This window comes from Arachis ipaensis, chromosome B09 (genome assembly GCF_000816755.2).
Source record: "Arachis ipaensis cultivar K30076 chromosome B09, Araip1.1, whole genome shotgun sequence".
NCBI lineage: Eukaryota > Viridiplantae > Streptophyta > Magnoliopsida > Fabales > Fabaceae > Arachis > Arachis ipaensis.
This window is the reverse complement of record NC_029793.2, coordinates 24,405,994-24,419,236: the sequence shown is the minus strand read 5'-3', so window position 1 is coordinate 24,419,236 and position 13,243 is coordinate 24,405,994. Positions and strand designations below refer to the sequence as shown.

The following is a 13,243-nucleotide window of genomic DNA, read 5'->3' as shown; positions in this document are numbered from 1 at the left end:
TTGTGAGAAGATCTTCTATTAGGACTGTTTTGAGTTTAGCTGCAAGTCTTGATTTAGAGATAGAGCAGATGGATGTGAAAACTGCTTTCCTTCATGGTAATCTTAAGAATGAAATTTACATGGAACAACATGAAGGCTTCATAGTAAAAGTCAAATAGTATCATATTTGCAAACTGAGAAGAGCTTATATGGCTTAAAGCAAGCTCCGAGACAATGGTACAAAAAGTTCAAGTCTGTTATGACAGAACAAGGCTACAAGAAGACTATTTCTGATCATTGTGTATTTGTTAAACAGATTTCTATTAATGATTTTATTATCTTTTTTATATATGTTGATGACATGCTTATTGTTGGTTAAAATGCTTCTAGGATTGATATTTTAAAGAAGCAACTTGCAATGTCATTTGCAATGAAGGACCTTGGGCCATCAAAGGAGATTCTTGGTATAAGAATCAAGCATGACAGAAATGAGAAAAAATTTTGGTTGTCACAGGAGAAATATATAGAGACAATGTTATACAGGTTCCAAATGGAGAAAGAGGCCATTAGTACTCCTCTTGCTTCACATTTCAAATTGAGTTGCAAGCATAGTTCATCAAGTGATAAAGAGAAGAAATACATGAAAAAAGTTCCAAATGCATCAGCCGTGGGTAGTTTAATGTATGCTATGGTGTGCACAAGACCGGATATAGTTCATGTTATTGATTTTGTTAGCCGTTTTGTTTCATACCCAGAAAGAAAGCATTAAAATGCTGTAAAATGGATAATGAGATATCTTCGTGGTACTTCTAGCATGAGTTTGTATTATGGAAGTGAGAAGCCTATTCTAGTTGGTTACACTGACTCAGATATGGCAGGAGATATTGATTCTAGAATGTCTATTTCAGGCTTATTTATAAACTTTTCGGTGGAGTAGTGTCTTGGCAATCTAGATTAAAAAAATGTGTTGCTTTGTCTATTACTGAGACTGAGTTTACTGTCATTACCAAAGCGTGCAAGAAAATTCTTTGGATGAAGAAATTCTTGAAGGAACTCAGGTTTACTCAAGAGAGGTATGTGTTGTTTTGCAATAGTCAAAGTGCTATACATCTTGGTAAAAATTCTACTTTTCATTCTCAATCCAAACATATTGATGTAAAATATGTATCATTGGATATGTGATGTTTTGGATGCTGAGTTGTTGGGACTTGAAAAGGTTCACACTAATGAGAATGGTTCTGATATGATGACCAAGGCATTACTAAGATGGAAGTTTGAAGTTTGTTACTTAATCGCTGGATGGGTGGTTACCTCTACATAGTCGTGAGGGGGAGATTTGTTGGGTTTTTGGCTCCCTTTCTATGTAGAGAAAAAGTCCAAATATTGGTATTCAAACTCATGAATAGTTAAAGTGGCTAAGGTGAAATAGGGTTGAGCGAGAGAGGTCTCATTTGCAAGAAGAACACCAAACACTAGAGAGAAGAAAAGAGAGAAAGTTATTTTTACGCATATACAAAGTTGTCTCTGTAAATTGGTCGTTGTGGATTCGTTAACTCTTAGATCGAGCTCAAATTAGGACAGTGTGTTCAGGACACCTGGTTCTTCATTTTCACTGTTCGGATCTTCAATTTGACCTCTGCAGCTGGAGATATTGGCAACGCATAACGGCTCTATTTTTGTGGTATTTTCATCTTCTTGTTCTTATTTTGTAAACTTTGATGCTTTGGTTGTTTGGATTGTTGTATGCACGTTTTGTGCAGTAATTTGTGACTCTCTTGTACCTTATTTTCATCATAGTGAAGCTATTTCTTGATCTTGGTGACTCGTGATTTTTACTTCTCACATTGAGAAGGTTTTCCACGTTAAAAATCTGAATGTGTTAGCTTACTTTTAATTTTTGATTTATGTAATTTTTCCGCTACTATTGAGTATTATTGTGGTGCTGCTATTACTTGTTGTGAGTGGGTATTTTTGCTCTTCTTATTCTTGCAAGTAGGAAATTGTGTGTTTTATTCCTATCAATTAGTCATACACCAACGGACAAAATAAGGAATCGAAAGTTGAGAAAGAAAATCTGAGTGTCACCTATTATTAAAAAGATAGCATAATCTCATCTTAAATAGTTTTATAATGTAGGAAAAATACCATCAAAATATTCATCCAAGTAGATAGATAAGAAGGAAGATATTCTAGTGATTAATATTAGAAAATACCTCAAAGACTCTGAAATGAGGTGTTCTAAAAAATCTAGATATAAATGGACTTATTGTAGGTATAATACACAATAAAAATAATTTTTTATTCATGTAGTCAATAGCATCTAGTAGAAGAATATTTCGTTGTTGAAGAAGAAAATTAACTTGACAAACAAATCGATTCACCAAATACATACATTCCCATGTTATGCACTTATATTAACAATTTAAAATCTTATCATTTTTGACAGGATTTAGATGGCATGGAATTTATTTGGTTCAAGTGTGGCATATAAAATGACGTTTTCATTTATGAAATTTTGAAACTGCTATTCCAAGTTTCAAGCTAGGTCCGTATTCGGTATTCACCTGCGATGTCAACCTTGAATCATACCCACAATAAAATTCAAAGATACACAGAGTGTATAGACCAATATGCTTGTGACTATTAATTAACAAATATAATTCAAACCAACTCCTATTTTTTATATTGAATTCCTAACATGTAAGACTTGATTTATTGTTCACATTTTTTGTTTTAGTGGGACAAGTCACACGAGACAATGTTGGTCGCTTTTATTAAGAGTAAATCGTGATCGTGTCATGTAATTGCTTGCAAAAATATATAGCTTAAAACAACTTGAATTCGATATCGTTAAAGGACTTTCAACTAATAACTTGAAGCAACTTCAAAATAATACCCATTTGTAATATATTGATCATGACTCTGTTCTAAAATCCTCTCCTTCCTAGAAAGTCTTATTCTTTCTATGGTCTTCATTATTTGAGTTTCATAAATATGCTCCAAGATTGCCTCTTATGAGGATGCTACTTGTTAGAAAATGAAATCGACTAGATCCTTGAAAATTTCTCAAATGAAAAAGGGAGTTGATTATTATGAAATAAATGCAAGTTCGAACTCTTTTATTTGCGTTTTGTTTGACCTTTCTGGTAGTGTTTTTTGAGAAAGACTTATTATGTGTTTCATAGATAGTTATTCTAAAGTATTGGAGATTTTTTCCCAATGATATCAGATCCAGTTGATATGTACAATGAAAGATGTACAATTGATGAAAGTGAGTGAGAAAAATCTCTTAACTATGGACAGTTCATCAACATTAGTATAATCAATTCACTACTAACACAGCTTTAGCCATATATCGTCTCCCATCATCTATAAGAAGATTCCTCTCTGAAAAAATTGAAAACCTTGTAAAATTTACCCATGTGTCTGAAGATTCTCGAGCTCTAGCCAAATAATAACCTCTTATCAACCCCTATTCATTTTATCACCAGCAGAAATTCTCTGCCATCACCAACATCTGTCATCTCATAACCCAAAATCCCTCACTTCCAGTAAAAGAAGTGATTCAAAGCTCTCAGATGCAACAGTGTTGTCGCCAAAGAATTCTCAGTGAAGTGTTCCTAAGAATTCAGCAGAGTTGCTATTGATCATCTGCAACATTTCATACTCACTTAGGTTATTGTTCCATTTTCTATTATTTCCTATCATTTATGTGACAAATTCGAAAAGAACTTGTTGGATGGTAATGTCTAGTTTAGACATTCGAATATGAAAAATACTATTCATATATTAAACACTCTTAACGTATAAAAATATGGTTGTTATTAATTAGTTGTATAAATATGGTTATTATAAATGGTGTTGATGTAGTAGAATTATTCGAATATTAATCCGTGCTCCAAAATCATTTAAGCATTTTCGATACCTATGACAAGAAAGATTATCAAATTTAAACCAAGAATTGGATTGCTTTAATTGAAAAGACACTTGATGATAGTACATGGCTCAAGAGGATGGTTCATCTTTTTCATCAGAGATTATCATGAGTGATGTTAATCATAGCACTAGCAGAAAGATTTGCAAAATTATCTTTTTGTGTCCAGTTTTCAGAAAGATCAGATATCTTGGCAACATTTGAAGGTGATATATTAAAATAGGGAAAAGATTATGACATTTTTTAAATTTGACGGGGGCAAATTTCATCAGTACTCGACATGTGGCTAAATATGCCGGGGGTATATTTTGTGTTTTGGCTTGACATGTGTTTTTCATGCATCCAATGGCTGAAATTAGTTGGGAAAGTCACAACATGTCCTTTCGTATAAAGGTGTTTGTTTCGGTACGACGATAAATTTATACGTACCAGTACAATAAAAATATGAACAAATTAAAACACGACATGTGGATGCTTTTCACATCAATAATTAATTTTTCTTTTTTTAAATACATATCATATCAATGATTTTACTAAATCACCCTTATACTTTAATAAAAATAAAAATAAATTTTATTTAATTTTTACAAAAAGACTTAAATATCCTTTGTTTGTATTGGACAAAAACAACCCTAATTCTTTAATTTAATCAAAATTTAATTAACTTTAGTTTTATAATTTGAAATCTGAATCAATTTAAAAATCAAAACCAAAATACATTTCATTATTCATGTACACTAAAAAATTGCTTTGTTTATCATGAACCCTAATCTAATATCTCCTACCCCTTCATACCAAAAAGAAAAATATATCTAAAATTGTTCTTCTTCTTTGTATACCAATCTACTGATAAAGAGCAACCCCACCCCTAATCTCTACCAGACAGTAGCAGCCTCTCCCTTCCTCGTCGGATTCTGCCATTGCCTTTCCTCCCCTGATCTCGACTTAGTCATTGATCAATTCAATGCTTCCTGTAGGTCCTACTCTTCTTCGCTTGTGCATCGATGCTTCGCCTTCTGCCCCAACGATTCCCAGGTGATTCTCTTTCCCCCTCTCATTTGATTCTCCGGTGTGCTTCTAATTCTACTTTTCAAAGATTTAGCATCAAATGAAATGATTCTGATTCTATTTTTCGAAAGATTTTAAATGGCAAAAACCTTCAGAAGGGTTTTTGGATTTGTCAAAAAAAGTGGTGAATTATAGTGGTGGTCTTCCATTGGCACTTAAAGTATTGGGTTCCTATCTTTATAGTAGACCTATTGTGGTATGGCATAGTGCTATTGAAAAAATAAAGAAGTCTTCACATTCTGAAATTATTGATGTATTAAAAATAAGCTATGATGGTTTAGATTCAATGGAAAAGAATATTTTTCTGGATATTGCTCGTTTCTTTAATGGACGTGGAAAAGATTATGTAACAAATATATTAAAAGGATGTGGTCATGATGCTGAAATTGGTATTGATATATTGATTAATAGATCATTGGTGACACTAGAGTAGGAGACATTTGGGGAGGTTACTCTGGGGATGCATGATTTTCTTGAAGAAATGGGCAAACAAATTGTAATTCAAGAATCTCCAAGTGATGCTAGTAAGCGTGGCAGATTGTGGTGTTACTAGGATGTTGATTTTGTACTTAGTCAAAAGAAGGTGCGTGTCATTTTTTCTTTCAACCATAGGATGCATAGCATTAAATAAGAATTTCGCAATGTATTTAAAATTCTATCTCTAGGTAACTAAGAACACTATTTTTTGTTTTTATGGTTATATCTATCAATAGAGCTTTTAGTTTTTTCATTGGTTTTTTAGTCGCTTATTTATCGTTATTATTATTATTTTTGTTGTTTGTGTGTGTAGGAAGCAACTCATAGCATCGTTCTATATAACATGTACCAGGTCCGGGAGATTGAAGGGAATTGGGGAGATTTGGATAGATGAGATATATCTTTCTCAAATATATGGCAGCTAAAGCTTCTCATTTTAGGGTGTATATATATTTAGGGCAGATACTAATCGTTCTTCTGGGGGTGTCACAAATGCAGAAAGGATCGTGTGCATATGAAATGTGCGCATTTGTTTTTTATGGAGAATTCAGAATTATACCTATTGAAGCTCTCCTTTATGTCACTTTTCATGTTGTTTCAGCTTGTCCTCAGAAATCAGGTTATTGAAACCATTTTTCATGTTGCCACAGCATAGAGTGATATTTTGAAAGGATGATGAGACAGATTCAGATTCATTACAGAGGGAAAGCAAAAATATGCAGGCCATGGTGAGTACGAACCAATGTCAACTTAGTTTCCATTCTTGTAAGTTATAAGTTTTCAATTGTTTTGATCTGCAGTTATTGATAAAGAATAACCTATATGTTGTCTAGTTTTGTGGGCTATGGCTTTGATATACCTCGTCATCAGAACTTTTATTACTAATATTTGATGACACATTCTCTAAAGTTCTTACCTGATAAGCCTTTAATATGTTGTTTCTTTCCTTAAAATAGCAACATTTTTTCAATCTGCAGACATCTTTCCTTTCCAACTATGTCAAGGTTCAGCTTTCAGAGAAAAGAATATACCTTGGACAAAGGCAACTATCTGTGCCTAAAGTGAATTATATCTACTATTTTCCAATCAAGTTCATCTTGAATTATATCAAAGGATTTGTCAATGCAGGTGCCTCTCTAGTTTTGATTTTGTACCCTTATTTAATTTGAAAGCTTCTATTCTTATCGTTGTTGAAAATGAATTATGGTCTTAATATTGGTGTAAGAAATTTCCTTTTATAATTATGGTATGAAGGATAAAAAAATAAAATTTCCATTTTGAGTGATGTTGATGTTGATGTCTTAAGGTGTTTGCTTCGGTACGACGACAAAACTGTCCTCAAATTTTGGAACTTAAACAAGGTACCTAACTATCTATGTTATTATCTCTTTCTGATTCCTTCGAAACTCATGTACATTTATCTTTATGTTAAGAACTGTCAGATGATTTAACATGTTTGACTAAATTATTATCTACAATTTACAAATATCAACTTTATATAAAAATAACTGCATGTGAATTGTGGCCTTATGATATAAATTTTAATATTTATGCAATAGTATGGAAGAGTTATTGGTACTTTCAATTGCCAAGGGGCTGGTTGGGATCCTAAAGAGCACAGGTTAAGGGGTTACCCTGAATGTTAGAAGCCAATAGATGGTTCAGTTCATGTGAATGAAGTTGAGTGGCAAGAAGATAGGAAAAGAGGAGAGAAGGGGGTGGCGGGAAGAATATGCTGACTTGATTCTTGTGATTTCTTAATTTTGGCAAGGATGTAGCTTGTTTGTGTTAGAATTTACTCCCTTCCTTCCCAAATTATCAGTCGCTTTGGAAAACTTGGTACCTTCAAAACTTGCATGTTAACAAGTGGTATTCCCCTTAATTTCTTCAGTGGTTTGGTGAGGGTGAGAAATATGTAAAAGTTGTTTTCTCCCTGGCAAGTAAAATTACACCTAGTGTTATATTTGTTGATGAGGTAAGTCTCCTTTATAAAATAATTCTATTTTTATTGATTTATTAGTTGGGGAAAAAAGGTGATCCGATATGGTTTTGTGCATAGGTTGATAACATGTTGGGCCGAAGGGAAAATACTGGGGAGCATGAGGCCATGCGAAAAATGAAAAATGAATTCATGGTGAACTGGGATGGCTTACGTACAAAGGATACCGAGCGAGTTCTTGTGCTTGCAGCCACTAATAGGCCTTTTGACCTTGATGAGGTTGTCATAAGGAGGCTGCCACGAAGATGAATGCCACGTTCAACTGCACTTGAATTTCCTTTTTTCTCCTTTTTCTTCCATTCCCTTTCCTTTATTATTGTTGTTTTTATCATCTTTATTTGAGTATTTGGGTGGTTAGGAGGGCTTTTAGAGATGTTAAAACTTTTGTTATTTCTGGTTTTGTGCAGATTAATGGTAAATCTACCAGATGCTGCTAATAGAGCAAAGATATTGAAAGTTTTATTGGCAAAATAGGACTTGTCTTCTGATATTGATTTTGATGCAATCATAAATATGACCTAGGGGTATTCTGGAACTGATCTTAAGGTTAGGATCATTGTTTTTTGCTTGTATTGGTGACACTGCTGTTAATAACTGGGGTGCCTTCATGCCTGTGCTTGCATTGCAGAATTTGTGTGTAACTGCTGCGAACCGTCCAATTAAAGAGATATTAGAAAAGGAGAAAAAGGTACAACCCTTCCGAACAGTTTCTAGCAGTATGCTAGTGATGATGTCATTGTTGTTGGCTATGAAGTTACTGGAATTGATGTTACTTTTATTTAATATTTGGGATTCATTCATGACAGGAACATGCTGCTACTCTAGCAGAGGGTAAACCTGCTCCGGCATTAAGTGGAAGTTCCGATATCAGATCACTAAACATAGAAGACTTTAAACATGTTCATCAACAGGTATATCAAGCAGCAATCAAGCTTCCGGGCGATGCCTAATATTTTGATGCTTCATCATGCTGATGGTAACGAAACTTTTGGATCATACAAAGTTGCCGTGCTTAACAGGAAGAGACCCTCTATCCTCACCCTTTCTAGGCAAAAGTTGCCCAATCACTTATCTAAGATGTATTAGTTGTTTAACTTTTGTTTTTGCCTTGGTTTGAGTTGATGTTTACATTTAGAGGGAAATTTGCATGAGGCATATTTAAAGGGCATTCCTTCACTTGAATAAGGAATAGATTAGGTTACAGTTGCTTGTGATTCTCATTTGAGTTTCTTAGATCAAAACAGGAGTTGGAAGTTTTATGAACTTGTAATAACACTTTAAATAGTTGAGTTATGCATTTGCCACACAGTCAAAATCAATTATTCTCATTGAATAACATTCATGGTGGTTCATCTTGTTCTCTGATTTGGTATTTCAACGCATAATATCTACACCACTCTATACTAAGTAAAGGAACATAACTTACAGTAATACCATCCTGTAGTTGTGCTGGTATAGGGAAAAAAGAAAACAAATTCATAATTTGATAGAAGAACATTTTAGAATCTAGCATATATTAGCTTTGAGAATTAGGTCCTTTTCTTGTGTTGCTTTTCCTTTTAAGAGAAAAACAGAAAAAGAAAAAAAATAGACGATAATTTAGATGATCGAATTATAATTTAGTTTTGGGGGAATTGCTTTGATTATAATTTTAAATTTATTAACCATTTTAATATAACTCCTTGGAAATATTTTCTTTTTCATCATGAGAAAAGAGACCTTTTTAGACAATAAATTTTTTGTATAACTTTAAAGAATATTCCAAAGCTTAAACAGTAAATATTACATGGTTTGGTGAGACAGAGATAGTGTTTGGCTGCCTTGATTTTTGCTTCTCTTTAGTCTATCCCACTCTCATAAAAAACTCTCACAAAAAGTTTCCTGTTGAAACAAGACCAATCCTGTAACAATGGTAAGGGCATTCAAGCATTTTCAAATTCCATTTCTCCAAAAGTAACCTCTTTTTCTTCACCCACATAAGCAAGCTCAGCCAAAATTTCATCCACTTGCCGATGAGCTAATTCATCAATAGCTTGACCTCGAAGACGGCACAGACAATGAATTGCGGTGCTTTTCAACTTCTCTCCATCCCCTTTTTCCTGTAAAGCACATAAAAGTAGCCATCTAGGAGAAGTTGGGAGCCAACACATTCCAATTCCCATGATTACTACCAAAGGACTACTAACTCCATACATATACCATCACCCAGCTACCGTGTCTACCAGAAGGCTACTGATTCCATAACCTGCCTGCACAAATGATAGTTGACCGTTGTCTATATTACCAACTAAGTATAGAAAGGTCTTTGATAGATTATTATTACTTAGGAAGCGATAATAATATTAGTCTTATAGGTCAGAATGAATATAAATACAATCCATTCATCCTGCAATCTTATTACTCATATGCAATATAAAGCATTGAATAATCAATGTGTTAGTTTTTGGACTAGGCCTTATTATAATTTAATAAGTTAACAAAAAGTATGGAGATGGCAAAGAAGTAAAGAAATGCATTTGATATATCTTCCTATGTGAAGATTAGTAGTACAACAGAAATAATCCCAGTCCTAGCATGTAAATTATTACATCCCATATTAAACATGATATTCCACACATTTATATTCATGTGTCTGTTGATCTAATTAACTTACCTGTGGGACATTTTTAAACACAATTTTTCTGAACGCATTAACAAGACCTGCATAAATAAAAAAAATGCACCCAAATAACTCAGCTACTGTCATTATCTGCAGGCTGAAAACACAAATAATTTCTATATGATATAGATACTAAAGTGAAGTATAAGAATTGGAGCCTAATGCATTTCACTGCAATGACCTAAAATTTTTATAATACAAGTCAAAGGAAATAAATGAAGAATAAATAAAGATGATATCCTCTACATAATGGTGCATAGTGAGGCCGTAGGTACCATTTACTACACCCTATGGTAGAAGAGATTGGTGGTAATGGCTCCCGGATGAAGAGAATTTGCAGTAATGTTAGCCCTATCTTCCTGACAACGAAGCAACAAGGAATATTATAGATTATTGCAGATAGTTAACATGGCAAAAGAATAGCACCATTGGAGTCACATTACAGAGAAAGAAAGGTCCTAAAATGAGAAGTAAAGAAAAAATGAGAAAGAAAGCAAATAAAAATGATTATGTGATTGTGCTTGCTAGCAGTTACAAGAATAGACTCCAGAAAAGATGTAAAGTTTGAGGCATTTTAATAAAAAAAACCGAGCATGATTTTCATTAGAACCAGGCAACAATAATCTCCTCGAAATATATGATAAGTTTTGATGAGAATACTCAATTTTCATTATATATATATGAAGCAAGTAAAGCAACTTTTTGTACATACAAAGAAGATAAATGAGTAACAATGAGTCATAGCCTCAGAGCTCGTGATAAAAATAATAAAGTTAATATATGATCCTTTTGAAAAATACTACGGTGAACAGACAAAATCAATGTAATAAGAAGTAAACTGAATGAAAACTAAACAGGCACTGGTGAAAAGCTCAACCAGTTCAACACTACTCAAAATATTTTGAGGGAAACTAGAGATAACAGTAGTCAGCTAAAGTGTTGCACTGTTCTTGTTCTTGTTCTTGTTATTATTATTATTATTATTATTATTATTATTATTATTATTATTATTATTATTATTATTATTATTATTATTATTATTATTATTATTACTTTGTTAACTGTTTTCACCAAACAACATAAATTACACCACCGTATAAGAAGCGGAAAAATTTGCACCTTGAGACGTCTTGTGGGTTCATTAGCATGTAACATGTTGGCTAGCTTTGACTGCCTATATGCACGCCAGCTGCTGTAACTATATAGAAAAAGGCAGAAACAATTAAATAAACATAACTATCAAGTTGATCAAACTGTAGGAATCATGTACTCATGTTTGATTCCACAAACATCTAAAGTGAGTTATTGTCTTCACCATACACAAAGAAGCAAGCATATCACATGCATCAAAATCCTATCAGCAAGTCCTGTTTTTAGCACCATTGGAATGGAAAATATGGTGGATATTTCAATGATGATGTCTTCATTGGAAACTATATTTGTTATCTTTATGCCACCAATATTTAGTATTATATAAATTTACTATTTTATAAAAAGGTATTATTGTTAAATTGCATATGGCAATGAAATTAAGTCTCCTGCATAATACTTCTCAATAAATTCCTCTTTCACAAAACATAGAAAGAGACAGATAAGAAATGACTTGGTATAATTTGAATTCAGGTTCTATATTACCTTGATTCGTCATTAATTTTGTCAAAACAAATTCCTTCAGAATATGAAAAACGGTGAGACTCTGAGGAGAGATTAACAATTCTTCCTTCTTTCTTACTTTCACGTAATGTCTTTTTCATAGAATCCAACAAAAGATTTGTTAACAGAAAGTGACTTGTGGAATGAAAAACAATGGATTAGTTTCATCTTACGAAAATATTAGCATGCCGAAAAAGTTATATTTTTGGAGAAACGTTGAAGTGATGTCACCAACTCACAGAGACATCAATTGAATTTCATTCAGAAGACTTCCTAGGGCTTTCAAACAAAAAATAGAGCAGTTCCAATTTTTCATATACCTAAGTGATTTGTGGCAAATTACAGCTCAATGTTGTCCTTCGATAGCATGAAGGGGCATGCCATAATTCCTGCATTGTTTCTTAAAATCATAAGGAAAATAATCCAGAAGACATTACTACTGCGTATTCTTGAATGATCAGGATTAAGAGAGACCAAATGGAGAACATACTAAATACTAAATACATTCGAAGAAGAGAGGATGTCCTTTTTTCTTACATGAGGATGTTCAAAGGAAGACCAGAGGAATTAAACTCTGATGCGAATTTCTTGACAAACTCGAATGAACTAAGATCCAACTCCATGGCATCAACTTTAGCAGAGGGAATCTCTTTAAGAATTGATTCTTTTACATATTTAGCAGCAGCCAAGTTTCCGACCCCCATAACCACGTGGACACCGCGTAGAGCAAGAACACGTGTAGTCTCAGCCCCAATTCCACTGCTTGCTCCTGTTATCATATAATAACAATGGCACGATCCAAGAATATTATACTTATCACATCAAATTTGTGAAATTCAAGTTAAAAGCTTGCAAATAAAACCTCAAGTCCATGCATGTCTGACAAGATAATGGAGGTTATTAAAGTTAATTTAGGAATCTGCAAGCTAACTTGATAAAATGATAAAGTTAAATACAACAGCATAGGGAGAGGGTACCTGTCACAATGGTAGTAAGCCCAGTCATATTATAGATGAAAGGAACAGGAGAATTTGTTAGAAGTCACCAAATCATGAAGCAGTTTCTGATTGTGCGAAGGAAGCTGACGGCGACCCTCGAAGCAAGAAGAGGATGAGCCCCAGGACCCGCTGCTTTCGCCGCCGGCGACGAAGAGCGCAGCGCGACTGTGTGCAAGATGATGACGAGATAGAGAGCAATGATGACGACCAGTCTCAGAGACGAGAAGAAGGACAATGACCTTGATTACGAGACTGGAGACGAGAGAGATCTTGACTGCGACGCCACAGTGAGACAGATGAGAGAGATCGAGCTTGAGAAGACGAAGAACGATGAAAGAACAATTTTGATTTTTTTTTCTCAGATATGTTTTTGTTTTGTTGTTTAAATTATTTGAAAATATAAAATTAGGATTAGTTGAATTCTGAAATTTGATTGATTTAAAAGAATATTTTTGTCTAATCGAATAGAGTAAGGA

The 13,243-nt window shown here is 33.5% G+C and overlaps 1 protein-coding gene, 1 long non-coding RNA gene and 1 pseudogene across 2 annotated transcripts; 2 read left to right on the top strand and 1 right to left on the bottom strand.

The window, feature by feature from the left end:
- Window positions 5,044-6,729, top strand: LOC110267140. The gene is made up of 3 exons (XR_002354489.1): window positions 5,044-5,570; window positions 5,772-6,186; window positions 6,436-6,729. It is a non-coding gene; the product is annotated as an uncharacterized LOC110267140 (long non-coding RNA).
- LOC107615269 (ATPase family AAA domain-containing protein 1-B-like) lies at window positions 7,019-8,407 on the top strand. Its single transcript, XM_021111816.1, has 6 exons — window positions 7,019-7,033; window positions 7,350-7,433; window positions 7,518-7,676; window positions 7,980-8,003; window positions 8,086-8,145; window positions 8,264-8,407. The coding sequence occupies exons 1-6, from the start codon at window positions 7,019-7,021 to the stop codon at window positions 8,405-8,407; spliced, it is 486 nt and encodes a 161-aa protein (XP_020967475.1).
- On the bottom strand, window positions 9,380-12,643 carry LOC107615271 (annotated as a pseudogene).

Excerpts from the sequence above, each read along its gene's own strand:
- LOC107615269 (XM_021111816.1), top strand. Across the intron at positions 7,434-7,517 it reads GTGTTATATTTGTTGATGAG|GTTGATAACATGTTGGGCCG; the intron begins GTAAGTCTCCTT and ends TTTTGTGCATAG. Across the intron at positions 8,004-8,085 it reads ATTCTGGAACTGATCTTAAG|AATTTGTGTGTAACTGCTGC; the intron begins GTTAGGATCATT and ends CTTGCATTGCAG.